Source organism: Syngnathus floridae, chromosome 9, assembly GCF_059516105.1.
Source record: "Syngnathus floridae isolate MCC-2025c chromosome 9, RoL_Sflo_1.0, whole genome shotgun sequence".
NCBI lineage: Eukaryota > Metazoa > Chordata > Actinopteri > Syngnathiformes > Syngnathidae > Syngnathus > Syngnathus floridae.
Genome location: NC_142421.1, coordinates 903,697 through 930,516, shown reverse-complemented (window position 1 = coordinate 930,516; position 26,820 = coordinate 903,697). Strand labels below are relative to the sequence as shown.

The 26,820-nt window shown below is 43.1% G+C and overlaps 3 protein-coding genes across 11 annotated transcripts in view; all 3 read left to right on the top strand.

Moving 5' to 3' along the window:
• adgra1b (adhesion G protein-coupled receptor A1b) overlaps positions 1-9,376 on the top strand; it is a 68,005-nt gene extending 58,629 nt beyond the window's left edge. For all 3 annotated transcript variants that reach the window (XM_088385124.1, XM_088385122.1, XM_088385123.1), the window contains 3 exons: positions 2,282-2,427; positions 4,379-4,474; positions 4,779-9,376. In XM_088385124.1, the coding sequence (XP_088241250.1) occupies positions 2,282-2,427; positions 4,379-4,474; positions 4,779-6,201 (1,665 nt within the window). In that variant the 3' untranslated portion in view covers positions 6,202-9,376. The remainder of the gene's footprint in view (positions 1-2,281; positions 2,428-4,378; positions 4,475-4,778) is intronic.
• A 3,071-nt stretch (positions 9,377-12,447) lies between these two features.
• Positions 12,448-20,317, top strand: LOC148392788 (kinase non-catalytic C-lobe domain-containing protein 1-like). Of its 4 annotated transcripts, XM_088385509.1 has the most exons (16): positions 12,448-12,558; positions 13,528-13,699; positions 14,950-15,148; positions 15,738-15,796; positions 15,958-16,104; positions 16,311-16,428; positions 16,527-16,651; positions 16,792-17,358; positions 17,456-17,570; positions 17,694-17,765; positions 18,090-18,151; positions 18,419-18,577; positions 18,698-18,775; positions 18,848-18,935; positions 19,060-19,158; positions 20,167-20,317. In XM_088385509.1, the coding sequence occupies exons 2-15, from the start codon at positions 13,634-13,636 to the stop codon at positions 19,116-19,118; spliced, it is 1,914 nt and encodes a 637-aa protein (XP_088241635.1). In that variant the 5' UTR covers positions 12,448-12,558; positions 13,528-13,633; the 3' UTR covers positions 19,119-19,158; positions 20,167-20,317. The 4 variants fall into 4 exon arrangements, 2 of the variants coding, with proteins under 2 accessions (XP_088241635.1, XP_088241636.1); XR_015860499.1 differs by lacking the exon at positions 12,448-12,558 and having other exon boundaries at positions 13,375-13,699; positions 18,852-18,935; positions 19,066-19,158; positions 20,167-20,216; XR_015860498.1 differs by lacking the exon at positions 12,448-12,558 and having other exon boundaries at positions 13,375-13,699; positions 18,852-18,935; positions 20,167-20,211.
• On the top strand, positions 20,167-26,738 carry kndc1 (kinase non-catalytic C-lobe domain containing 1). Of its 4 annotated transcripts, none has more exons than XR_015860496.1 (15): positions 20,167-20,465; positions 21,155-21,245; positions 21,315-21,412; positions 21,493-21,677; positions 21,810-21,920; positions 22,016-22,163; positions 22,228-22,341; positions 22,609-22,800; positions 22,986-23,068; positions 23,211-23,367; positions 23,887-24,009; positions 24,166-24,225; positions 24,895-25,049; positions 25,164-25,444; positions 25,547-25,685. XR_015860496.1 is itself a non-coding variant. In XM_088385508.1 (14 exons), the coding sequence occupies exons 1-14, from the start codon at positions 20,169-20,171 to the stop codon at positions 25,776-25,778; spliced, it is 2,019 nt and encodes a 672-aa protein (XP_088241634.1). In that variant the 5' UTR covers positions 20,167-20,168; the 3' UTR covers positions 25,779-26,738. The 4 variants fall into 4 exon arrangements, 2 of the variants coding, with proteins under 2 accessions (XP_088241634.1, XP_088241633.1); XR_015860497.1 differs by having other exon boundaries at positions 24,895-25,065; XM_088385508.1 differs by lacking the exon at positions 25,164-25,444 and having other exon boundaries at positions 22,016-22,136; positions 25,547-26,738.
• Positions 26,739-26,820: the final 82 nt, after the last annotated feature.

Genomic DNA, 26,820 nt, shown 5'->3' with positions numbered 1-26,820 from the left:
CGTCTTGCTTCGTTGCTTTCTAGCCACACTTACAGTACGTATGAAATCATATAAATAGTCGACACACAGCTTGGTTTCCCCCCCTCGTTTCCTTTCTTGGAGAATTGCAAAGATTGCTGAATATCTGCCAAAATGCTTGAAAAATCCTCCCGGTGATGCTCAGTAATCAGTACACATGTATACTAAAAACATTACATGGGGCTGCCAAGAGACTACAAATGGAAACTAGCCAATGGCTATAATCTGGCATAGTTACATGCAAATGTTCATTAGTGTCTGCAATTGGCTGGCAACCAGTTCAGGGTGTAGCCCGCCTCTTGCCTAAAGACAGCTGGGATAAGCTCCAGCACACCCCCAACCTGAGCGAGGATAAGGAGTTCAGAGAATGGATGGATGGATGGATGGATGGGTGTGTTCTTCACTATACACTATCCCAACGGTGATCTTTTTTTTTTTTCTTCAAACTCGGATTAGTGATAAAGCCCCAAAATCTCCCATGTGTATAGCTGCCATTTTAACTCCAGTAAACGCGGAGATACAAATTTATGGGATCATATGGATGTACACTCACTTGGCAAGCTGGATGTCATCAACATAAGACCATCCATCGTATGGGCGAGTGGAGCCAAACAACACTTGCTGTAAATCAAACCGTGGAGGTGCATAAAGCACATGGAGAGAGAAATGTTGCCTTGTGGAATAAAGCTGAGGTTACTTGCTTTTGAACATATTTGGGGAAGAGACCCTTCAGGGTACGTCTATTCAAAATGTTTCTTGTTTCTGTCGTGTTGACATCAGTGTTGAATCTGAATTCCATATTGTTATGTTTGTATTTTTTATTTATTTTTTTGGTGCATGCCAGTAATTGAGAGCATAGTGTTTTACCTGAAAGATAAAAAAAAAATTGCATCTCTGCAAGAAGTGAGGTCTGAAATGGGAAAAAAATGGTGAAAAAGGTCAGTAAACAAGCAATTAAAAAAGGTCTAACCGTGTGAGTAGGGAGCCTACATTTGCCAGTCTGGTGCTCTTTGGTGGAAAACACATTAATTAGATTCTAGTTGGCTGTTTCCAGCTCATCCTTTGTTGACTTTGTGATCAATGTGCTGCTCAGTGAGGCAGTCATTGCCTTCAATATTTAATATTTGTTTAAGGTTTTCCTGCGTGGATTGGCCTCAACTTTTCGGATGAAAATCGTAAGATCGCAGATTTTGCCAGACTAAGTCAGCATAGAAAAGTTGCTGTCATTCATTCAAGCGACAATGTTTATGGTACTATGAATTGCACTTGTTTGCTGGTTTCCTCATTGTTTATTCCTTTGTTTATTTATTTTATTCATCTCGCTATGCCATGCACGAAAGGTTGGATGGATGGACGGATGGATGCAAATGCCTACACTGTCAGATGGTTAACATGCACATAAAGACAGAAAAGTGAATTCTGTTTTTGTCCCCATCAATATTTGGACTGGCCTAAAAATACCCACAAGCCTACTTCTTTCTCCTTTTTCTTGGAACTAATGAAGTGCACATATTCCAACACACTGATTGACACACGAGCGAGCCATCTTCTGCTCTCCATAACATGCTCAAGGACACATCCAATTAGGACCAGGACTCTTGTAAACTTCTTTTGGTTCCTGGGCCTATATGACAGAAGGACAACATTTGATTGAGCATCTCAGGTTGCTACAGACCAAACTGATTGCCTATGGCGGGCGGGTGTGTGTGTGTGTGTGTGTGTGTAGGGGGGGAGGCTTTTTGCCTTTCAATATTTTCCCATCATCCTCCATCCCACTTTGAAATCTATTGTTATGAACTGTCAACGCCTTTTGACAAAGTTAGAGCAGTTCTCCCATTCAAATGTGATTTATGAATATTCAAAGAAGAGAGCGAGTGCAGGTATGCGTTACAGTGCATTCTTTTCACAAGATAGTTGCCAACGTGACTATCATTTATATTCTAATTTGTTATTCTGGCTGCACCCCAGATGTCCTCTAGCGTAACTGATAAGGAGCTGCTCCGTATCCAAATGTAAAAGTGCACCAGAATGCTATCAACAACCTTGCACTTATTCAAGCCTTTACGCTTTGTGCTCGCTCGCTCGCTCGTCTCTTTGCTACATCAGCATCAAGGTCTGGAAGTAAAGCAGTCAGACACACCCTTGGAATGACACTCATATTTATGAGACAACAAACTTTTATCCCCGACAGACATTTTGCGAGCAAAAGTTGACACGCGTCAATCGAGTAATTGCAGCCATTTTCCTTCTTTGACCATTTCAGGTGGGACTCGTGCTGCACTATTCGTCTTTAGCGACCATGCTGTGGCTTGGTGTGACAGCCAGGAACATTTACAAGCAGGTGTCTAAGAAGCCTCTCCAGAGCCAAGATGGGGACCCCCCAAGGCCCCCTAAACAACCACTGTTGAGGTACGTACATCCATTTCCGAGCATTGCTCTCCAGTCTCGTGTTGGTTTGCGCACGTGTGCTTTCTTGTATGCCTCTGCAATGCTATTTCTTCACTGCAATCAATGACTTGTTTGTTTATCGTGATGCCTCCAAATTCATGGAAAGGCTCTGCAAGAAAGATCTTCACAGAAAACCAAAGAGGTTGAACCGTAACGTGTAGCTTTGTGACTTCCCTTATATCTCAAATGTATTCATCCTTCTTTCCAAGCAAATCCGCCAATACCTCCACGGTTGGGCTTATAAATAAATACACAACGTGCAGTCTCCAGCATCATGCACTGCTTGTGAATGAGATCATTTGTCCAGGGGCAAGCGCTTGGATCATGCAGCACTGCATCCATGTTGATCCGTAGTGATTGACTGTAATGGTCCCTGTCAGACATTCTCATGCAATACGACTTAGCGGCTGGAGACAAATCAATTTCTCCTCCTGCGCCCACCCCCATTCTCCAATCACCATCTCCCCCATGCCCATTATCAAACCTATTTCTGCTGATCCATCTCCCTGTCCCTCCATCTAATGGTACATCAAGCAAACAATTGAAGCCAATTTGGTGAAAAATCTGCTCTGCCTCATGTTTAATACCTCATCACATTTTTCTATTTGGTGAATATTATTATTGTAATCATTTTTGTTGTTTATATGGTCCATTCATCCACACATGTTTGTTATTATTATTATTATTATGATTATGATTATGACAAAGCATGCAGAGATTTGGGTGAGCAATCATTTCCATATGTTAGGCGTGTGCTGTACTGAGCTTCGAGGTTAAAGAGGTCAGGTTGCGCTTATTCTCATTTACACTTATCTTGCTGACAGGAGCGTAAATGGCTTTCTGCTGGTAGGGGGATGGGAGCTCCTAAGGGAACTGTTCCACTCAGAAGCAGTGACAGGCTGCTAATGCTGCCAACCACGAAGCTCATTCCCTATTTCCCTCGTCACAATCACCCTACCTCCATGTCCCAAACAAGCCAAGCACCTTGATTATAATTGAATTTTGGGGAATATCTGATGTGGTGTGAAGGGAGACATATTGTGGAAGGGAGAGACAGAGGGAGGAAGAAAAAAAGAGGAAGATGGAGTGCTGTAAAGGTTAGGCCAGTGACAAAGGTGGAGATTGAACAGGATGGAAGAGGAAATAGCATCGCGTTATGTAGGAAAGTGGATGACAGGGCAAAGGGAAAAAGCACAAGGACACGGTGGAGACGGATTAGCCTTGTTGCTGCACACAATTTGTAAGCCTCGCTTCTTAGTCACTGTGATGCAAGTGTCACGTTTTACAATTAAAAGCTCTCCTTATCAGGCAGCAGATGACAGATGATTAAACACACTTGCTAATGCCAGACGATCATATTGTCTATAGAACCTTTTGCTTGAAGGTGACAGATCTAATCTTTGCATTCATGGCCTTGATTTCACCCTGAGGAAGTGTAACATTCATTTCACAAGAGGGTGTCATTCTAAATCAAGGCAAATGAAGAGACGAGCAATGAAAGTGATTGAAACATAGTCTCGTTTTGCCTTCATCCATAAATTCATCATTTGTTCGCCTCGGTGTATTGGCGACTGACTTGGGTGCAGGCATTGTGGGTTGACTTAGTAACTGAGTTCATGTGAGTTGACAGTCATGCAGGGCGTGCCTTTTGTCAGGCTTTGATAGACTCCAGTTCACGCTGGCCCAGGACTGGATAGACTCTATAGAACACTGACGAACCAATGGTTATATTTGGAGAAAATAAATGTGCATGACTTGACTGGGGTGAAAATCAACTTCAAATGTTAAACACTTTTTTTTTCCTCAGTGTTCATTTAGATTCATGGTGTAAGTACAGTATAATTCTTTCTGAATGCTTTATTTCAAATATATTGTTTTTAACCAAGCAAGCACTTTTGATCATCTCTTCCAGATTTTATTTAATCAGTGGTGGAGTGCCCCTCATCATCTGTGGGGTCACAGCAGCTGTCAATCTTGACAACTATGGGAGTGGGGAACAAGCACCATAGTAAGTTCACACTTTCAATTTAAGAAAAGTTGAATGGAAACCGCGGCCATAAATTAAAAGGCTTATTTACAAATGTAAAAACTGTATGAATAAAGAATTGTAATTGGATACATATTTCTTATTGCTGTCATGATTTTGTTTGTAAATGTGTGTGCTCTTGATCGTTGTGATGCTGTCAATGGAATGGAAATGTCTCCTGTATTTTAATAAGGTTATTTTGGGCTTCAACAAAGAAAATCTTATTTTGACCTTTGACATTTTTGCTGTTAGGATTGTTTTCTAATTCTTTGCGTGCGTGTTGCAGCTGCTGGATGGCCTGGGAGCCAAGTCTGGGCGCTTTCTTCGGCCCAGTCGCTCTCATCGTCCTGGTGACGTGCATCTACTTCCTCTGTACCTTTATTCAACTGCGGCGCCACCCCGAAAAGAAGTACGAGCTCAAGCGCTCGACAGAAGAGCAGCAAAGGTTGGCCTCCGTCGACGCGCCGACTCATTGCCAGCAGGCGGCCGAGCCCGGCGCCCTGACGGCCCAAGCTTCCGGGAGCCACTGCCCCGCCGGTTGCCCGGGCGTCCCGGTGAATCCCGCCCTGTTGGCCAACGAGCACTCCTTCAAGGCCCAATTACGCACGGCGGCCTTTACGCTTTTCCTCTTCCTGGCCACGTGGACTTTTGGGGCACTGGCTGTGTCACAGGGTCATTTCCTGGACATGATCTTCAGTTGCCTGTACGGTGCCTTCTCTGTCACGCTGGGCCTCTTCATCCTCATCCATCACTGTGCCAAACGGGACGATGTCTGGCATTGCTGGTGTTCTTGTTGTCCCGGGGGGCGAGCCGACGGCTGCTCCGGTGCCCACGGGCCGGGCCAAGTGCCGCCGAAAGTCAACGTCAACGGAGATACCCCTTCGCACGGACACGCTCACTGCCACCACGATTCGCCGTGTAAAGCGCTGATGAGCTGTAGTCACGGCGGCGTCAATCACTGTAAACACGCTGCCCCCCCATCGTCACAAAATCACCTAACGTGTCTGACGCCTGTGACTCCATGTTGCGCAGCCCTGCATAGCCAACAGCTGATGGAGGAGGAGCCTACTGCCACCCACGTGCTGCTTCACGCCGATCCAGAGGGTTACCGGCCGGGCATCCAGTTGCACCCCTGTCTGAAGAGCAGCAGCAGCATCAGGACTAAAAGCCGCCATCTCAGCCGCCGGTCGGGCACCAGCGTTTGCGGCGGCGGCGGCGCGGGGAGCGAGAGGGAATACGCCTATCACATCCCCTCCAATATCGACGGAGGCAGCGTGCACAGCTCACACACTGACAGCCCCCACAGCACCCACGAGCGTCACATCCACACGTGTCCGCATCAGGTCCACGAGGGCCTCCACGAGGGGCATCATGCTTGCCACGCGGCAGCTGCGCACGAGGCCCTGGCGTGTCATAATCCCTGCCATCGGCATATGTGCTGCGCCAAGGCGGACATTTTCCCTTCCCTGTGCCCGCCGGAGACGGCCGACGCTGGCGTCTTCCTGTGCGGCTGCAGCAAAGTGGCGGAGGAGGAGCCGATCACGCATCACCATTTGGAAATGCATGGCCCGCGCAGACAATCTTACCCGCAGAATCCACCCAATCAGAATGGGATTCTAAAGGGCGGCTTGCACGAGGGACTCCTGTACAGCTCAGACAGTACAGGGAATATACGCACTGGACCCTGGAAGAATGAAACTACTGTGTAGTCTGGGATGGGATGGATTCAAGCAGCAGCAGCAGCCGCAGCCGCAGCAGCAGCAGCAGCAGCAGCAGCGACATTTCATGCCACCAACAGACAAGGAAGGAAAAAAAAAAAAAACATGTCTCCCAGAATTGAAAAACCTTTTAAACATCTCAGTCAGTGTCCTCATATTTGTATGTGTGCTCTTCTACTGGACAGAAATCTCCCCATTCACTAAACAATCTATTCCGTCAAGATAAATATACCAACATGTCAGAAGAACCACATGAAAAGAAGATATCAGATATCTGTATGTATAAAAAAGAAATCGGATGGCTGTTATGTATGAATACTGTGTGTTTGTGCTCAAAGGCAACAAGCTGCAAGATTTTTTTACCCTTTGAGTCAGCATCCATCAAATTAACCAAAACTTTAACCAACTCGTCGCATCCGTATTTTAGACAACTAAACCAGCAATTTTAGATTTGGTGGGTTTCTTTGCCATTCAATCAAGCAGCTGTGAATATGTACAAGACATTTTCGAATTAACAGACAAAGATGATGTTGCCTGGCATCTACGTGATATTCATCCAAGACATGAGAAAAAAGTCCAATCAAACATGCTTTTTCAGGGTGGTATTGATTTTGTGTTCCGTATGGTGTTGTCACGATTCTTTTTTGTTTCCTGAAGAGACGTGTTCACAACAGTATCAATGTGACTCCAGTTTGTCTTAATGAGCCTCTGAATCTCCAGTTGCGCCTCTAACCACATTGACAGATACTGTAGATACTTTATTCAGTCACAAAAAAAATACAGTGGTGCCTTGCGATTTCAATTTTTCTCAAAACACTCGCACATTGAAATGGCACCACAATCTGTAATTCTGGATCCTCGGTTTAGTTTGAGAGTAAGCATCAACTTGGTGAGAGGCATGTATATCTGCCAAACTGTTGCTTCTTGCCAAGTGAGTCGAGTTCACCGTCACCAAACAGTGCGAGCTCGTATTTCAAGTTTTTGGTCACAAGTCAAAGCAAAAAAAAATAATGCCTCAACGAAAACACTGTGAGTAGGCTCACTTATATTTCAAGGCGCCACTGTACACTCTTCAAGTCGTCTCGACAATGGAAGCAAGACAAAAAACACCAAGCATAACAGAAGACTACTGATATTTAAGTTCAAGAAAAAAAAACATACATTTTAGATATTTAACAGTATGCAAAGATATTAAGGATATGACACATGTTAAATATGAAATCTTGTCATTTTTACTTACATACACAAATTATATTAACGTCAAAATTCCAGTGCAGTCTGAAGGTCCAGAAAAAAAAGTGTATGGCGAGCAATGCACAAGATTTTGACTTAATGTGATATTAGTGTTTCTCTCCCAAGGTAGAATTAAAAACCTTCAATTGCTTCTCTAACATTGTCCACCTGTGAGGATTTCATTTGCCTTTGACTTGACCTAAAGGACTGCTGAGTTCTGTCAAAGCCTTAGTTCCTATCACCCATTAGTTACAGATTTGCCCAAAGAACCCTAAAATAGAAATGGAACTTCAGATGTTTATAGATAGAAAGATAGTGTTTGTCATGAAGGATTTCATATTCGAAAGAAGAAGGCAAGAGAGAGGTTGTGAGTACCAACTGAAACCGCATGTGTGTTAATGGATTGTGTGTGTTTATTTTTTTTTGGGGGGGGGGGGCTGAGCGAGGCTAACAGATTTCATCCAAAAAATAAAAAAGTCAACAAAAAAAAAAAGACAAAAGTGCATATAATCAGCATTTAGACCGCAAACCCTGTTCTCGCAAAAGCACCTGGGCATGCGCATTGTCTTTCTTCATTTGTCTATGTGAATAAAATGGTTCCTAGTTGTTTTCTACAAGATTTAAAATATTTATAAATTGAATAATTCTATATATAAAGTCATGGGAAAATACTGACCTCTCAATTTTAATACTCAGTATCTGAGTTTGGAAATGTCTTTTGTTTTCGAATGCCTTTGTCATTTTTCTTACCATTAACATACGTATGCAGATTCTCCAAGTGTTGTGAGACTTTTCCTGATGTATCAGATATACAAATGCACTACCCATGCTAATGTTGGCCTCTCCCAATACATTCTTTAAGTGTGATTATTCTGCAAATGGTTGTTCAGACTGGAAGAATAACTAAGATTAAAAAGTGTGTCTTCTGTCAAAATGAGAGAGGCGGGGGGGGGCAATCATGTGACGCTCAGTGCCATTTATTTTTATAAAGTGAAACCCCAATTGAATTCTTAGACAATGCTTCAATCTCCCTCTGGAGTTTATTCTACACTTTTGGACACAATTATTTATTACAGGCTCAATTTGAGTGCTGAAATATTGGCCCATATCCTTGTAGTCACTCAGATGCTGCCAGCCGTTCACTTTGCCTTTCCAGTTAACAGAGACATTCATTTGGAACAGTCTCTCTCTCTCTCTCTTTCTCTCTTTCTCTCTGTCTCTCTCGCTTTCTCTCTGTCTCTCTGTCTCTCTACCTCTCTCTCTTTCTGTCTCACATACATTTACACGCATATGTTTATGTACGGAGAGTCACCAGCTGGCAAGTGGAAAACATTGACAGTCCATAGTATCCAGTACATAGACAGTCTTGGCATAAATAAAACAAAATCATCCCGTTGTATTCTTCCTTCTATTTTTGATGTCTCAGTGATAAAGAACTCAGCACCAGTATTTTTTAAATACAAAAATAGACAATAAAAGGTCATCAAATTCAATTGAAAATGGTCATTTACTTTGAGACAACTGTGCCTCAATTTGGGGGCGGGCACAAGCTTGGTGGTGGCCAGTCACGGACCCTAAGACGGACACGTAGCTCTCTCAACACAAGACATTGAGAAAGAAGGAAATGGTGGTCTCTGTTAATGGCTGTACAAGTGTATTTGCGAAGTGTTTGCTTTCAATGTGTTTGGTGTCATAGTGCCACTGTAGAAGACCCTCTCTATTCTCTTCTCTTCTCTTCTATTCTCTTCTACTCTCTTCTCTTCTAGTCAGCAGTAGCAGATGTGCTGTCCCAAATGAGCATGACGGCTTTGTTTTGGGTCACCTCGCAGCTGCTTGAAAACTGACCAGTGGTACTGTGACAAAACCCAAAGCCAGTTTTCACTTTTTTCTACATTGACACAGATTCCAATAAATGTATTTTTTCACCATGTCACTGGTGAGAGTATCTTTGCCATTTTTCTCACTCCATTCTCCCCATTTGTGAATGTGCGTTTTGTTTTGATCCCTCCCTCAGTTCTTGCCTCACTGTGATGTGTGAGCTGCTGCGGGGCAGGATATCTCCATTTGATGCTGTCTGTCTGTGTTTGGCGGGGGGTCGGCGCTGCGTTATGTGCACGTAATGGTACGAACCGTCAGGCCGTGCATCGTTCATACAAGCCGAAACTTGGCAGCGCACAATGGAAGTGGATGTCAATTTCTAATTCCTAATCATTTCTAATCCGTGTGCAGCAGCACAGTGTGTCGTGAGGGATCATATTTTATTTGGTCCCAAAAAATACAAATGTCTACAACTAATGCATCATTGTTCGTCCGTCTATACCAGCAATAAAGCTGACTTTGACTTTGACAATGATTGACAAGCAGAACAATGAAGCGCTCGCTCGTCAACAAGATGGCAAAAAGTACATCATTAACCTGTGTATCCACATAGTATGATGGGGTTTTTTTTCTTCTGTTGGTGTGTGGTGGCATTTTTATGTATCTCATGTCAAATATGTGCCTTGGCTCACTAAAGATTTAGAAACAAAGTAAGCAGGGAGGCCGCCAGAAGGGCTTATGTGATTGTAAATACACTTGAAAATATTGGTGAGGGCTTTTGTGGCAATAGTTTGCTTTTGTTTCATGAGAGCAAAGTCTGGCTTTTTGTTCATAAATAAAGGTGACACCGGAAGAGCGGCGTAACCATGGTGAAACATGTTTGACGCATCAAGAACGTTTGTATTTCTAAATCTTTTAAAGTTGTCTTTGTTTTTTTTCTAAATGTGTAGCTCTGGATCTCTTCTCAGTGCATCCATTTTCTCCCAGTTCCTCCTCCATTTGAAAAACATGCATGTTAGGTTAATTGAAGTGTCTAAATTGCCCATGGATGTCAATTGGAGTGTGAATGGCTTGCTTGTTCCTATGTGCCTTGCAATTGGCTGGTGGCCGGCCGGCCACAGCCCATCTCTTGCCTCCACTCCAATGAAAACAGTGGCTGGATGTATAGCTCCGAGTTGCCCGGAGGTCGCAAATCTGACAATTTCCCAGAAACTCTAGATTTCTTTGTATACTGTGGGCATGGTGTATGGTCAAGAAAAAAAAAAGATAGCAGTTTCATTGCAACTTTCTTCTGTTTGCAAAGATATGTCATAAAATGACTTCTAGTTTAATTCGGCAATGTATGAAACAGGCTAGTAAATATGCGCCTGAGCTGGGAGAAGCCAAGTGAGAAAGTGCCTGTGTTGTTAGGCGATGACAATGTATTACGCCTGTGGGCTTGCATGAGTAATCAAATGTGGAATAACAAGCGGGACTTTGCATACACTCGCTCTGTGCTTTCACTCAGGCATTCGGAACACAATGCACAGGACTTCATATGATTGAGTGGGGAAGGCTTTGTACACAAATGCCTTTTTCCTCCTTCTGAAAGATGACGTTTTTATCATCTTAAATCAGAGCCTTGTAGGCCATGTTATCCTGGCTCGATTGTAATTGTCTGTCTGCCTGCCTGCCTGCCTGCCTTCATCCTTCTTTTTCCTCCACACATTCTTTTGCCAATAACAAATAGCACTCACTCCTCCCTGCCATGACTTGTGCTAGAAGGCGGTCTGTGATGGTCATGCTAATGCCGCCCTTGACAAAAAATAACAGCTTCTTGACTCATTTGCCGGCTAGGCGAGGAGACAGGCGGTTGAAGATTTTGGGAAGGGAATTTGAGGCTTATGAGGGGGCAAATACACACAGAGCAGAGCGTGAGGTGCCCGAATCAAAGAGGGAATGAAAACAGGAAGACGTTTGAATAATATCCTATTATTGCTTCTTATCCTTGTTTGAACTGCATTTCAGTTAGTGTGTTTGTTGTAGCATATAGCCGCTTGTACATTTATTTAGTTACTGGCAGTGACATGGCAGCAAGATACATACGTACGTACGTGTGGGATAGCACCACCGTGCTCTTCAGATTTCTTTCTGTTGCATGTGTAGATGAGTGACTGTTCACTGTGCAACGATGCAGCAAGAGCAGGTTCCACAAGTACTTTCAGGTTCAGTCATTTGATCTTATTGAATTGATGAGAGGATAACCATCATCACAGGGGGTCACTCGTCCAGGATTGTCCACGACTCTCTGTTTGACTCACTTAAGATCACTTAACGTGAGCCAGGCTAGGGTGGATTGATTGGCTTTGTGATGTGGGCCTCAGGTACATCTCTGATTCATCCAGGCTCCGATGATCATCAGTTCGGGTAATCTGCCAGGGGCATCTGCCCCGATTAATTGGGATGAAATGTGATCGAGAAGAGGGGTGAAGAAAAATAGAAGAAAGTAGGAACGAGGAAGCAATATCGACATTCCATGTATATACAACAATTGTGTTTGGGTGATTGACAGTCTCAACGGTATGACTTTGGTGTTGTGGTTGCTGATAGAGAAAGCAGCTCGCCTTTTGTTCCAAGAGGATACGAGAAGACTTGCCCTCGAACAGTGTGCGTAATAAAAACTTCCATTACATTTCACACGCTTTTCCCCGAGTGACCACAACTCAACCAGGCCAGCATTTAATCCCGAGTAAAGAACTCACTCAGGAGTTGTTGAGACAGACCTTTATTTTCTCTCAGCACAATGAAAATATTGCCTATAACTTGTTTTCTTGCCGCACCCAGTGTGCTGTCATATGCATTAAATCCTTTGTGAGTGTTGTGATGCATAGCAAACATTAAAAGAAGCGTTTGAACGATTCGGAGACAGACGATAGCTGCCAATCTGGGATGTTGTTGTAAGTGTTTGACAGTGATCCACCATATCATACTTGCCTCCCCCGCGGCACGTCTTTGTTATTTATAGCTTTCCCCATTGGTGACGCAACCTTGTACAACTGAAAAAGCAGAGCACATGTGACGGTTTTACTGAAACAAGACAGTGGATTATAAGAGGCTGCTACAACAGTCTGTTAACACAACAGCCACCTCCTCCCTCCTTTAATAGAGAAAGCAGGGCAGCTGGAAATGACATAACAGTCCCATAGTGGAAATGGAGGAGTCCCTGAGTCAAATTGTGCTTCCTGAAGGTCTCCTAGCTTTTAGTCAAATGTTGTGTTGCCTTGGGGAGAATCTTTTTCATCATGACAATAGAAATAGGTAGGTCTGAATAATTCACAATAATAATAATAATAATTACAGTGGCTGCTAGGAAGATGTTGAGATTTTCCCTTTACTTTAGCAAACAATCACTTTTTTCCTTATCACTTAGTAGCATATATATATATATATATATATATATATATATATATATATGTATATATATACATATATATATATTATAATTGTGATCAAATTCATAATGTTCCACTATCTGCCAAAGACTCAGTCTATACACTACCGCCGTCCTGTGGTAAATGTGGGAATGAGATGCAGAAGATTTTGCTCCTGAAAAAAAACCTCTCCCATTCAAACTGTACATCTGCAATTCACACAAAGCTATCCCTCCAAAGTTACACTTGCTTAATGATTATTTATACCGCGATAAAAATGTGCATTTGAACTGCTTTGGAGATCAGAAAACCAAGAAATATTTGATTTACTATGAATTATGTGAAAAGTGAGTGGAGGCTCAGAAGTCCCCCCAAAAACGTCGAAAAGGGGCTCGACTTGACTTTGACTTGAATTCCATAACTTGAAAAGTGATCCTGTTTATAGTTTGATTTTTAAGCATTTTAACACAGACCGACGCACAATCAAGGGAGCAAACATGATATAGACTTTTAGAATATTCATCTGGAGCTCTTGCACTGTACACTCGCGTGCATATTTATTTGTGTCAGTAAGACAATTAAATTTTGATTTAAATTTCAAATCATCTCTGCAAATCCGTGCGGTTTGCCGGTGTTGTGCGCGCGTATGTTTGCGCGTGCGACTGTGCGCGTGTTTGGGTGCGCAGGCGCGCGCGTGGATTAGGGTGCGCGCGCGCCCACACGCGCGTGCGTTAGCGTGTATGCACACGCCATAGTAGTGGCTAGCTTGACGGCAGTCGTGAGCAACACTGACACTGACAGGCATTTTTCTGCGTCCCCGTGGGTGCATTTGGACGCACGACGATTGCTGCTGCAGCAAGCCGGCTGGCCGGTGTTGCTCTCTGGGGGGCTTCATTGGCATGACTGCGATCGCCGTTGTCTGTGGCAAGAATAGCGTGACTCTGCCAAACTAAGTTGCTGCAATGGAGACTTCGTGGAGAGACGCATACTATGAAATAGACCATCTTCCTCCTCTGCTCGAAGATGAGGTACGTCCGTCGTCGTAAGTCGAACGAGGCACGTTCGTATCATCCAGAATTGCATTTGCAGTTTACAGGTGGTTTAGTGTCTGCGGGCACATGGAATTGCTCATGACATGAATTGCAAGACTGAACGCAGGGTTGCATTTCAAAAAGGATTCTGTGTAGTGAATGTATCTATCACACAAATACAATGCCATGGTTAGTTAGTTATCTGTCAGTCTGACTGTGCAAAATTTGAGGTTAGTGCCACTGCCTGCATTCTTGGAGCTTTTAACACACAGTGTCAACTATTATTTCTTGTGTGAGTATGAATGATTGGTACAAAGGAAATGGAAGGATGTCATTTGCTTGATGATATGTCAACAGATTTGCAGGCAAACAAATGAATTTGGTTGTATAATTGCACTGAATGTTTCCAGCCCAAGTGCTAGAGATAACAAACTCCCTCCCACCAGCCACAAAAGCTCACACCAACACAATTACACAGCAAAATCGCACACCATCTGTGAGTTCTGCAGTCTCTTTCACTGTTCATCTCAGAAGTTCCCAGTGAAGCCCTTTGCCCGCTCTCCCCAGGATTCTCAACGCATAGCAAAGCCCATGTAGGGCAGCCTATAGGAATTGTGCCTTTTCTTCTTTCTATTATTGTCAAGGGAACTTGTCTATTTATGGCTTTGCAAGTAGTGCAACTGTGGTCATGCTGTAAGATCACATGAATACTAAAGGCAAAACAGAGCTGCGTATGCTTCGCTCGCTTCTTCTCTGCCTTTGAAAGTCATTCTGAATGGAATCCGTTCAGTGACAGGTGAACATGCATTATCAGAAGTCGAATAACATCATGGGGGAAAGAATCACCTGTTAGACCGGGGGAAGCCTTCAACAGTGCAGTTGTTTGTACAAACACCGAGAGGACGGCCACATTACTATGGCTGTTGGAGTACCCATTGAAACTGAGGCCATTTCTGGATGTTTGCTCACAGATGACTCACTTTACTGTGTGGGTGGGTGGGTGTGCAAGCGGAGGATGTGGTAAACATTGTGTGCCAAATGGCATTGAATGATATTCTTTTTTTTTCCTGCGTGTAGCATGGCAGTATATTTTGAAACAAAGAATTTGCCAGTTTTAGCAGTGGTGCTTACTGTTACAATTACTTTAAAAATAAAACGGTACCGCTGGCACTTTCATCGTCGTCTTTGTGCAAAATGGTCACCGTTGTTTTGCTTACGTGAAGATAACTATAAGCGTTTGTCTCCAGGAAAATGTGTCTCTGGCAGACATCCTGACTTTGCGAGACAGTTGTCTTTGTGAGGAGGACGTGTGGGCAGTGTGCGCAGAGTGCGTCGTGGCCCTGCAGAGCATTCGACCCTCCCACCTCTTCCACACCTTGTGCATCACCCCAGACACGCTGGCCTTCAATGCGCACGGGAATGTTTGCTTTATGGAGCAGCTCAGCGGTGAGTCGATGACACGAGTTTTTTTTCAAAAATCGAAACAATTGGTCAGTCCAATTGTTTTTACAAATGCCAATATTGCTATATTTATTGTTATGGTTTAATTTTTTATTTATTTTATTTGTACTATTTTATTTTATGATATATTATGATTGATTATTTTTCAAAAATCGATACTATTGCTTAATCCAATCGTTTTTACAAATGCCAATCCAATATTCCTATCCATTTTTGTGTTTGATATTCTGGTCTGTCTTTGAGTTTTTGTCCCTAATCCTCATTGTGCATTGATCCCGTCACTGATTTGCGCATACAGACTAATTGCACGCCTCCGCTGATCTTGTGAAAGCAACTGGCAGCCATAAAACAAAGTATTGATCAGAAGTGCTGGGTCAGCTGCGACAACATGCCCGCTATGTAGCAATCTTGCAGTTCTTTATTTTCACACTTGTGAGGATTTGGTGCAATGTTTGGATTTGTCAGTGATTTTTTTTTTTTTTTTACCGGATTGTTTCACTTAAGTGATGATTCATGGTTAGCAGTCAGAGATTACAATCTACTGTAACTATCATGATACTTTTGTGTTCTCCAGATGATCCTGAGGGCCTTTTTGTGCCTCCTGAATTTGACAATACAGGCAGCACATTTGAGGTGAGAGATATTGAAAAGCTCCATTATGGTCAGAGTGACAATATACGGATTTAATGTGAAAACAAAACAAAAAAAAACACTGATGTTTTTTTTTAGCAGTACATCAAATTTCGATTTAAAATACAAAGCGTTCATCATTTTTTGTTTGTGCTGGGTTGCAGGGCCATGTTTTTTCTCTGGGCTCAACCCTGTCCGCTGCACTGAATTTTGTGATCGAACCAGAACTGGAGGCTGAGCTCGGTGAAGAAACTCAAAAGCTGTTGGAGAAAATGCAGGAGAAGAAACCAGAGGATAGACCGCTCATACAGGTATTCCTATTAACCGAGGATAAAAAAACCCGAAATTGAGTTTGGAAAGAACACTCAAAACTCTGCGTGGACAAGAAAAAAAAAAATTATAGTCAATTTATCTTGCTTCCTTATCCTGCTAAATGTGTACACTTTATGGGTCAGCATGGTTAAGACACGTTGATTGGGCTTTCAATATTTTTCTTATGTCGAATCTTTTCTGGCAGGACATCCTCTTTCAGGCTCAAGCAAGATTGCGCAAGACCTCGTCGGCAGCCGTGTGCCGTAAATTGTCTTCTGTCGGACGACGTGTGCTCTCCATTGAATCAATATCAAATTTCCAAGGTCATTCCATTCCATTATCTGTGCTCACTGTGTCAACATTTGCTCTCTGTCCTGATTTCTGACTCGACCCCTTCCTCTCTGTCTGTGTCTTTCTCCAGATGGACAAGAGAGCTCTGAGGCAATTTGGCAACATGCAAAATCCCAACAAAAGACTTCCTTTGATATTCGCAAAGACATCTATCTGAACACTACTAAGAAGACAAACGGTCTATCCAGACAACAGGTTGCTTTACGAACTATATGATTGTCCATAGTCCAAGGTTACAACTTCCATTCTTAGCTGCTGTGTGCTGTCCAAAATCCCTTTTGGTTTGTTTGTTTGTTGTGTGACTTTTCCCAATTTGTGCATGTGAAATGTTGCAGGTGTGTTTGGGTTGGGACTCGTCCCTCTGGGCTGAGGATGCAGACAATGCAGACAGATGGCGCAGGGGCTTAGCAGATGAGCTGGACTGCTCCACACTCACCATGAGAGCCCAGCAAAGATTCAACAGAATGAAGGGGGCGCTCAATCGCTCCTGCTCTGTCCCGGACTCCAATAACCCGCCTTTTCCCACCCCGCCCCATGGAAATATTAGCGTACCTGTATCAGACCTAACTGAGATCGGAGCCAATGAGCATTTGTCTTCCAAGTCCGTTTGCGACCAGAGATCCAAACGACTCGCTCGAGGAAGGTCCTGCGAGTCGTATACGCGGAGTAGCGCAGAAGATTGTCTGAGCTCACTTGTGGATTGTCCAACATCAAGAAGAAAAAATGAAGACGCTGTCAAGTCTTCAAGTCATTTGAAAGACTGTCACGAAGATACGTTTGAGGAAGGGAGTCCGAATTTAGCCTCATCAGGCACGTCGGCCTTTTTAGAATATGACAACTTTGGTGCTCAAATATCAAAAAAGCACAAGCGCTACGTGAGCAAAAGCACATCTCAGGATGAGGTTAGCAAATGTCTTTTGTTTGCATCTCACATTTATGTCTGTAATGCTTATAGTAGATATGAATTCTTCCCACTGACTAAATGTTTCTTTGCTTCAGTGGAGCCCACTAAGAGAGTTACTGGCTCATTGTGGACTGGGCCTCACGGTGAATGAGCTCTGGGCTCTCTGCTACACCTGCCTGTCGTCCCTGCAGACCTATACTGACTTTCCAGGTGAGCTTCCAAATGTACGCATGCAGTTTTTATGAACTGAAAAAAATCTTTATGTGATGTCGGAAGACCACAGATTATTCTGAAATATCAAATGATTGTGTGCAAGCATCTTTCCTTCTTAAGCTTTCTTATCCTTGGACACGGTGTACGTTAGCCACCAGGGAGAGTTGGTTTTCTTGGCACCCAAAAGCTTTGGTAAGATCACTTTTTGATTTTTCTCATTGCTTGAAGAAATCATGAGAGACAGACCGAGGCAACTGGCACCTCTCCAGGGAGTAGTCCCGTTTTCTTTTGTTTGGTCCATGACGAGTCCTCGGGAAGCTGCCTCTTGTTTCAATTTTCAAAACCACAGCGTAAGAAACACCAAATCCCGTTCACTTCTACGTATCAGTTGAAAACACAGGCAAGCCTTAGGAGAACAGACCCGGGATTCAAAAACCCAACCTCTGTACTATAAGGAACATTCTTGTGATTTAAAAAAAAAAAAAATGTTTTATCTCAATCATGTGTTCTTTGCAGGATCTGAGGATACATTTTGTCTTTCACCTGAATATCAAGAGCATGGAATTGTAACTGAGAAGGTATGCATCTTCGACTAATTTGAAGGCGTTTATTCAAATGGTTCAGGTCCTACTTGGAGACAAGGAGTTACTCTGTGACCATTGGAAGTTATTGATTGATGGCCATGACATTTGGCGTCCCTCAAGGGTCAGCCTTCGGACCCCTTTTGTTTAGTCCGTATATGCTTCACAACTTTCATGATCTTGCAACTACTATATTTTTGCCTTGTGGGGTAAATCAAGCTGCCTTGCTTTGCCTTCCAATGGAAGTGTTCTGTTGCTGTCCAGGCTTGTGTTTATGGGGTCGCTGCTATCTTGTGGACCACGGCAAAGTTCAATTTGTTACCCAGTCAGAAACTTGTAATGCCTCGCAAACTGAAGCGACTTCTGCTTGAGATGGCAAACAACACACCCGTGGAGAGACCTTCTATTGCCGTGGCTAAACAGGTATTTTAGCCATGTTGGAATTCGTTGGCTCTTTTAGTTCCTCTGTATGCGTGTTATTCCTAGCCGGGTCATTTGGTCTTTTTGATTTTCATAAATGGTTTTCATACGCATCCATCCTAGAGCTGTTGTGACTACTTAAGCCGTCAAGGGACAAATGCTGAGACTGTGTGGAAGCAGCTCATCACGAGAGTTCATGCGGTAAATGGCATTTCATCGGTCACCATTAAGACATTTGGATGATTGTTTTCAGCCAATGCCATTTATTTCCAGACAGTCTCGAGATCTATCGATGGAGAAGATTTGGCTTTGGATGACACAAACCAAAGTTTGAGTCAAGATACTTCTCATATGAGCAGTGGTAGGAATGTTTTTTTTTTTTTTCCTTCAAAGCATTGAGTGTTGGTAAAGTTGAACTACCTAGAACATAGCAAACAGTAAACATGCAGATAATAACTAACTTTTGGTTTCCTCATGTGTCCAAGCAACAGTGGACTCCAGCACCCGGAGACCTTCAGTTCCGCAAGCATCCCCATCATACTGACCAATGAAGGGGAAGACAGCCCAAAAAATGGAATTGACGAGTAAGGACATTTGATACTGTGTTGTAATCCAAGGCGACAAAAATGTTGAGATTCACCAAAAACATATCATTAAGCGGAGGATGATGAATAAATCTCCCCCCCCACCATCATTGTTACATTCTCCTAGGCCCAAAAAAATATCCTCCGCACTCTGTTTGCACACTGACCGTTGCATTTAATTGAAGTATGCATAATGAAAGCAGCATTTGTGTTGTGTTTTATGTTTATGTGTATATGTTGCCCATGGTGACAAGTTTTGTTTGACTGAATGCTGAACCGTGTCCAACCACCATTCAAGTGGTTAGTAGCCGCTCCTCTCCACTCCACTCTTAATGATGCGTAAAGGACTTGTGTGAATGCAAACATGAATGAAAGCAACTCATTGTTTTCATGTCTCTCTTCATTTATCTGCACAAAGGACTCAATCACGACGGTGAAGTGTGTTCTTGCAGATGTTTTACTCATTTGCTCTTGTGTGTTAGTCTTTTGAAAGAATCGTGAATTAGCTCCTATTGTCTTTACTGTCGGGCAGTTATTGACGGATCATCTTTTGGAGGTTTATTACCGCTGCTTTTTTTATTTTTTGAAGTATGTTATGATGCAAAACGACAGAAGTGATTTACTTTTGTTTGTTTTCGACCGAGGCCTGTTTGGTTGAGGCACGCTAGCGAAATACAGGATAAGATGGTCGAGGACACTCATTTGCATCCGTGGTGTGATCTTCTGTCAAATACGATTGTCTAATGAGGTTGAGGAGACAAATGGAAAAACATGGTGAGAAAAGGAGTTGAAGATGAATTGCCCTCGAGCTCACGGCTTCCACAGCGGAGTCATTGTTGTGTTGAAATACAAGCGCCTCCCCATTGCCAATGGCTGTCTCAGTGTTTTGCTCTTTAATAACCCAATCTTGTTTTTTTCTTTTTTCTTCACTGCCCATGTGATTCAATCATCTCTCTTTTGTTTCTCCTGGCTGGCCCTACTCTGCACACTCCTCCTTGGTGTAAGCAGACATGGACGCCGGGCTCAGTGAGGGAGACGGCTTGGCCGGGGCCAGCCACGAAAGCCCGTCTGAAGCCCGTTCTACTTGTGATGACCAGATGAGTCGTGATCGCTCAGAGGAATTGGACGACAGCCATTGTCAGCTTTCAGAGCAGCTCATCTCACTGGGATCCAGAGCAGACCTGTACTTCAGGCCGGCCTGGGACTTGGCTTTGTTTGAAGAAGACTGTTTTAGCTCCGAAGTGATCCAGTATGCCTTGAGTCTTGGCCAGTACAGAGGATCGTCGTGCCTGGATGTGAAAACACAGGTGGGTGAAGATTTGAAATTCTGTTCCGGCGACTCATGTTTGACCTTCAACTAAATGCTGCTCTTTTATTATTATTATTAGAATGGATGCCCGTTCAGAACCCGTGGATTCGCCTAGTCACATGTTGTTGCTTTTCTTCTGTAGTTTGCAGGGAATTCTCTTTTTTTTAATATGCCTCGCTCCCTCTTTTTCTTTACAAGCTACTATATTGGAGGTTCATCAGCATTTTCTTTAACATTTGTGCCGGATTAATACATTCCAGTCAGACAAACGCTGATTCATTTACCACCTGGAATGGAATTCTACTTTTTTATTTGCTGAAAGTAGAGCACAGTCAAGCTTTGGGGTAAAATGAAATTTGCGATAATTGCAAGTTCTTTTCTGCAAACTGGATCTGAATATTAAAATGGTTGAACTTGGCCCTTGGCAAAGAAAGTTATCATTTGCAAACGAATGCTAATGATTTGTCTTTGTGTTTGCGCATTTTAGTGACCCACTTCTCTGTAGGAAAGCTTGAAATAGCAACCAACAACTCATTGGAAGAGTCAATCGACTGTAATTTCGCACAGTTTGCTTCAAAGGATCTGTTGCCATAGCGATGAGGGATAAAAAAGGAAAATGATTGAAAAGGGCCAATGTGAAATAAATGAAGATGTGCTAGGAGACTTTGTGGCGTTTGTGTTGCATAGGAGCTGCAGCAGCAACTGATGATTGAAACAAGGAATCTTAAGAAAATGAGAACATTCTACCAGAAACTAATTCAGCAAGACAGACAAAAAGGTTCGTTGCCAACCTATGACATATTGTCTCTTAATGCTGTGTGTTCAAAACAAAATGTTTGTCCCAAAGGATTTGAAAACAAAGGAATCCTTTCCAAACTCAAGGCCCAGCTTGAAGAACTGAGATCTAAAGTGATCTTCTTGGATAATGTCAAGAAATATCTTCAGGTGCTACCAAAGAACTTCTACTCCATACTTCTCTCAACATTTGCTTTATGTCCAAACCAAAGTTTTTTGCTTTTGTGCAGACACAGCGTGTGGATCAGCGGGGTTTAGACGTGGCGCTACTGCCGTCTTTGTCTGCTTGCGGCCTGAAGCCTTTGGCTGCCCAAGGCTCTGAGGACACTTCATTCTTGAGCTTTGCAACTTGTCGAGGAAAAAGAAATCTGCAAGCAGGGACTCCTCTCGGTCTCATGGCATACCTTTATGCAAGGTTGATCTGTTTCCTACTGTGAGAAATCATAATCAGAAATGTGGTTCATTTGTTTTTCATCATTTGAACCGAGGAATGTGAATATTTACCTGGGTGGGAGGTCAATGTTTGGTCCATTTTGTCTTTAAGCAGATATGCTGCTTCCGAGGGCTTCATCCAGCAGTTCCTGTACACTTATCGCTTTTTCTGCACTTGTGAGCACTTACTGCAGTTTATCATGGAGACGTTCATCAGTGCAATGAGGTAAAATCATCAATGAGCAGGATATCAGCTTCAATGGCAAATGTTGCTCAATGACATGAACATATTGTTTTGTTTTCTTTTGTTTTCCATGACAGAGAAGGTCCCGACAGATCCGAAAAAGACGCTAACGTCTTCCATCGCAGTTTGGACTTGTTGCATGTATGGATTCTAGATTGCAAAACGGTTGACTTCACGCCAAAGTCCAACATTGTGGAGGTTTTAGAAAACTTCCTTCGTACTGTGGTAAACAGATCATCAGAACGTATTTTACTATCTACTGCCAAATCTGATTCTTGTTTTCTGCCAGGTAATCCCCGTAGATAGTCGAGGGCACGTCCTTCTCGCTGCTCTGCAAAATCCTCCGAGGACAATTTGGAGCACGAGGAGAGGGAGTCAAATCCAATGTGTGGCTGAGGATCAGGTGAGGAATAGAAGAGAAAATGTGATTTAGGGCTATACAAATAAACTTGACTTGACTTGACATGAAAAAAATGCCCTTTTTTCATCTCTGTTATCAAAGGGACTGTTTTGGTCTACTGAGGGATATTTCAAGCTACCGGTCTTGAATAGTGTCCTACCAAAATGTCCTGAACATTGATTTGAAAGCCATTCGGATCAAACAATCATGGAATGCTGCTGTGATTGTCGGATAACCACACTCTCTAATTCCCGTAACTGTATTCTTAAGTGGAGGATATCAAGAGCGGTGGAATCTTCAGCTTCCATTGCAAAAGAGGACTTCTCCATAGCTGCAGCTCTGCCTGTGCCTTGCTACATCTCCCTGGTGGATGAGCCTTCCAGCGGTGATGAGAAACTCACCTTTAGCCAGAAAAATTACAGTGCGCAGCAAGTAGCTCAGCAACTCACTCTCCTGCAGCAGGTATGTTTAAAAAAAAAAAAAAAAGCCAGCAAACAACACAAGTCCATTTTCCTAAGTAAAATATTGCATGCAGATGGCATGCACTCCAGCAAGCTATTTTGCATGCTTTTTATTGACCACTAGATAGAGCTATTTCTCCATGGATATGTGCTGAATGTCACATAGTACAATGTTTTGAAATGCAGGACGTTTTCCAAGGATGTCACCCAGTCCATTTCCTCAATTCCAGAATACAAGGCATCAGAGACAAGCCCTTAAGGGAAAACAAGTAAGTTCTCCACTTTCATTCTTTTTATTTCCATAAATGATCCAAATGTTCTTCTTTTTCACCACAATGTGCCGGGGAAAAAATGTTAAACAGCATTCAAAATAAGGTTCATAAGTTTTCCCTAACATCCGTGTTCCAACAGCTCCTCGGGTACTGGCTCCCAACAAGTTCCACCAGTAGAGAGCAGCAGACTGTCACGCGCATCAGAGTCCGAGTCGCGCCTCCAGCAGCTGCTTGCTTACTCTGACACCGTTATGAAATGGATTGCTGGTGAAATTGTCATTTGTGACTCAATCAAGGTGAGGTGCCCAAAAGGTGCACTCCATTAGTGGAGCCGAATAATAACAATAATAATAATGCATTTTATTTATGATGGCTTATACTTCTCTCTGCTATTGGAATTGGCAAGAGACCTTTTGGGTGATGTGTTGTTGACCGTCTAAGTGAAGACACCTGTGTTAATTAAGTGGGCGTGTTTAATAAAAGGCCTTCCTGCATGCTGCGCAGTGGGGTCGGTCCTACTAGCTGTTGGCGCAGTTGGATCGGCCTCCTCGTCTTTCTTTATTTTATTCCGCTGAGTTCGGTGCAATTGGGTTTCTCTGCCAACATGTGTGTACAGTGAATCCTCAAAATGCTCATTGTGTTCTTTAATGACTTTATGACAGCACTCTACTGATCAACATACGCTACCATTGAAATGTTTGGGTGTGACTTAGAAATGTCCTTATTTTTCAAGTAACTGATGCATTGCATCGGGTCTTCAGCTTCACCTTTCAAATGACTGTGACCTGATTTTTACATGCTCTCCTCTTAACCAGGAACAAGTTGCCTTGCTGACCAAGTACCTGTGGATTGGGAAGCATTGCTATGAATCCCGCAATTTTGCTACAGCCATGCAGGTCCTTGAAGGTTTGGAGAACACCATTGTCAGGCAATTACCAGTAGGTTGACTCTCTATTTGTTTTTTTTCTCCAATGTCTAAGTCTCAACATGTGTAGTTGAAATGACTTTCAGCAAAATACACTCTGTTTTACTTTCGGGGGGGGGGGGGTTACAGTATGGTGACTAGAATGTAATGTCTTTCTTTTCTACCACAGGCTTGGAAACATCTGTCTTCCAAGATGCTTGAGATCTTGGAAGAGCTACGAGCCGTGCAGGTGCACGTGTGTGTGTGTGTGCGCTTTTGTGTGTGCATGCGTGTACACTCGGGGATTGCAAAGAGCTGAAGGCTAGTCTGGCCACATATTGTGAAAGTGGGCTTCAGGGCAAAGAAATCAATCGGAAAACAACTTCAAGCAGGTTTGCTCGCATAGATGCGCTTACAGCTGGCATTTCCACTAAAGCGTATCTTCAAAAGAACCTCATGTATCTTGGTGAGAACGCTTACATGTCTCCCATGTAAGTACTTGGACTTTGGAACAAGGAGTTGCGCGAGTCTCATTGCTGTCTACTGTCAAGGTGCCCTTGAGCAAGGCACTGAAGTGGACACCACCAATATTCTTTGCTTCTACTTACAGTACTTGACTATGACTCTTCTAATGGCTCACACTCTCAGTCCTGGTTCAACCCAAAGTTGTTTGATTTGTTAGTCACGCCTTCAAGTTCCTGAAGAACAAAGAGCCCTTCCTCAAATCTCCAACATGTGAAATCATTTCAACGGGTAGAACATAGGATCCAGCCCAAGCCCTTATTCATGAAGTCATTGATTGAGAAATCTTGCTAGTTTCTGTCGTCTAAGTGTGCCTCCAGCAATTCTGACTGTCCCGCAAGTCCTCTTTTCTTGCGGGACCTGATGTGTACGTATGGCTTCGCTTCTTTGTCCTCAGGTGTTTCTGAAGAGCGATAACATGTGTCTGATAGCGGAAGAACAAAAGAGAAGACCTACTCTTCCCTCGGCGCACATCCTGGCCATGCATATTCAACAGCTGGAAATCGGAGCTTTCACGCTCACCACTGGAGCTTACAAGTGGACCAAGCTTCGGTAGGATCAAAAACAGGTGGTAGGGTATTGAATAGTATCATATTCTAGTACAAACTAAAAATCCTGAGGGGGAAAAAAAACCCTTTGCTGAAATTGGCTTGATTTATTGCATAGCAAGTATCCATCGGTGGCAGCGAGCCACTCCTTCAGTCAACCTGCGCAGATGCGGAGTCACAGGGGCAGTTGAATGAAGGAAGAAAGGAAGGAAAGGGTGCCACTGCTGTAGCAGATGGTGCCCATGGGAGCTGGCTTTGATTGGAAAAGAGCTTGCGGTCCAGATGCTTCACAGCCGCTGGGTAGAAGCCAGATGCTCGGGTCATAACATCTAGCAGAGACAAGCAGAGCTACAGCTGCTTGGGCTGAACCCGGGGTCCTTCATGTTGTCTCCAAATTAGGTCACAGAAAAACTGCCCAAGCTAAAAATCACATGAGCTGCAATCAACATTTTTCATGTATATGTTCTGTTTTTCTGTTCCTCATTTTCCTCACTTTAAAAGGAGGATAGCTAAGGTGGTGAGTCAGGTCCACGCCTTCCAGGAGCTGGTATTCCCCTACAGCCCCGACCGGGACATGCAGGCCTACCTTTGCCGGCGCATCACCGAGCTCGGCAACTGTGACATCGACCTCCGGCAGCCTGCTGCCGCCGATGTCGATTCCCAGCGGTCGGCCGAGCGTCAAACGAGGAGGGTTCAGGAAATGCTGACAAAGGTGAAGGCCTCCCTCCAGTGAGTCCTGCCCTCGGAAGGCCCCAGTCAGCGAGCCGTAGCTGAACCGCTGCAATGAATTCTCGGTTACCATGGCAGGTGGCACAATTGAGAGTTCTCTTGAACTTTTCTACAACATTCTATCATATCAGGTAAGACAACCAGATAGACTTTAGTTCTAACCCACAAGAAATTGTGAAAAGTGACTGTTGGCAAGCACACATGCAGGCCGGTAAGAGCATATCGCAAATATGGAACATTTAAAAAAAGAATCATTTATATTCTTGACTTGTATCATCTCCAAACATAGTGTGGCCTGTCTAAAAGTTTGAAAATATGCTTTCTTGATTATTATTTTTTTAATACCATTCCTGTACAAATTTAGACTTTTATGAGTTGCAAAAATAGCAAATCAATGCTATTATTAAAGGCCTTGCTATTTCAGAGCATGACCAAAGTAAATGACACTTTGAGTTATGATAGCACGTTTACTTTCAGTGGCTATTCTCTCCAGCAGACACGCAGTGAAGATTGAATGTGGCTTGTCATGAGAATATGATTAAGACAGATTTGACATTGAAAAATGACATTTTGTCCCTCTCTCACCAAATTGTGTTCTAGTCCATTTGAGCATTGTAGGTTAGGCTATTTTTAGGATGTGGAACTTGCTCTTGCATTGTGTGCTGTTTTACTTGTGCTGTCTTTTAGTTCAATCTTCTGCCAAATCATATGAATTAAAATAACGTGTGATGAGATGCATTTTACGGACTTTTATTTTCCAGATCTTTCTGCTATACACTACATGGATCAAAGTTTAACTTGTATTTACTTTACCCATTAAACAGATGTACAGTATTTTACAGCTGTCTTTTGAATAATACTGAATTCCTTGGACAGTTTCATTTTGAATTGAGGAACTAAGTTGTGGATTTTTTTGCTTTCTGGCTCAGATTTAACCTACAATAAAAACGCAAGAAAGAATGAACGCTTTTGTATTTTTCTTGGTACAATACAATATTCAGAAAATTAATATTTTAGTGTAAGTGAACTAAATATTGCAATCAATA

Bases quoted from the DNA above. Each gene is read 5' to 3' on its own strand.
- kndc1 (XM_088385507.1), top strand. From the start codon at position 20,169: ATGGACGCCGGGCTCAGTGAGGGAGACGGCTTGGCCGGGGCCAGCCAC. The intron at 21,678-21,809 runs GTTGATCTGTTT...GTCTTTAAGCAG, and splicing joins ATGGCATACCTTTATGCAAG to ATATGCTGCTTCCGAGGGCT. The intron at 23,069-23,210 runs GTAAGTTCTCCA...GTGTTCCAACAG, and splicing joins AAGCCCTTAAGGGAAAACAA to CTCCTCGGGTACTGGCTCCC.
- LOC148392788 (XM_088385509.1), top strand. From the start codon at position 13,634: ATGGAGACTTCGTGGAGAGACGCATACTATGAAATAGACCATCTTCCT. The intron at 16,105-16,310 runs GTATTCCTATTA...CTTTTCTGGCAG, and splicing joins AGGATAGACCGCTCATACAG to GACATCCTCTTTCAGGCTCA. The intron at 18,578-18,697 runs GTATTTTAGCCA...CATCCATCCTAG, and splicing joins CTATTGCCGTGGCTAAACAG to AGCTGTTGTGACTACTTAAG.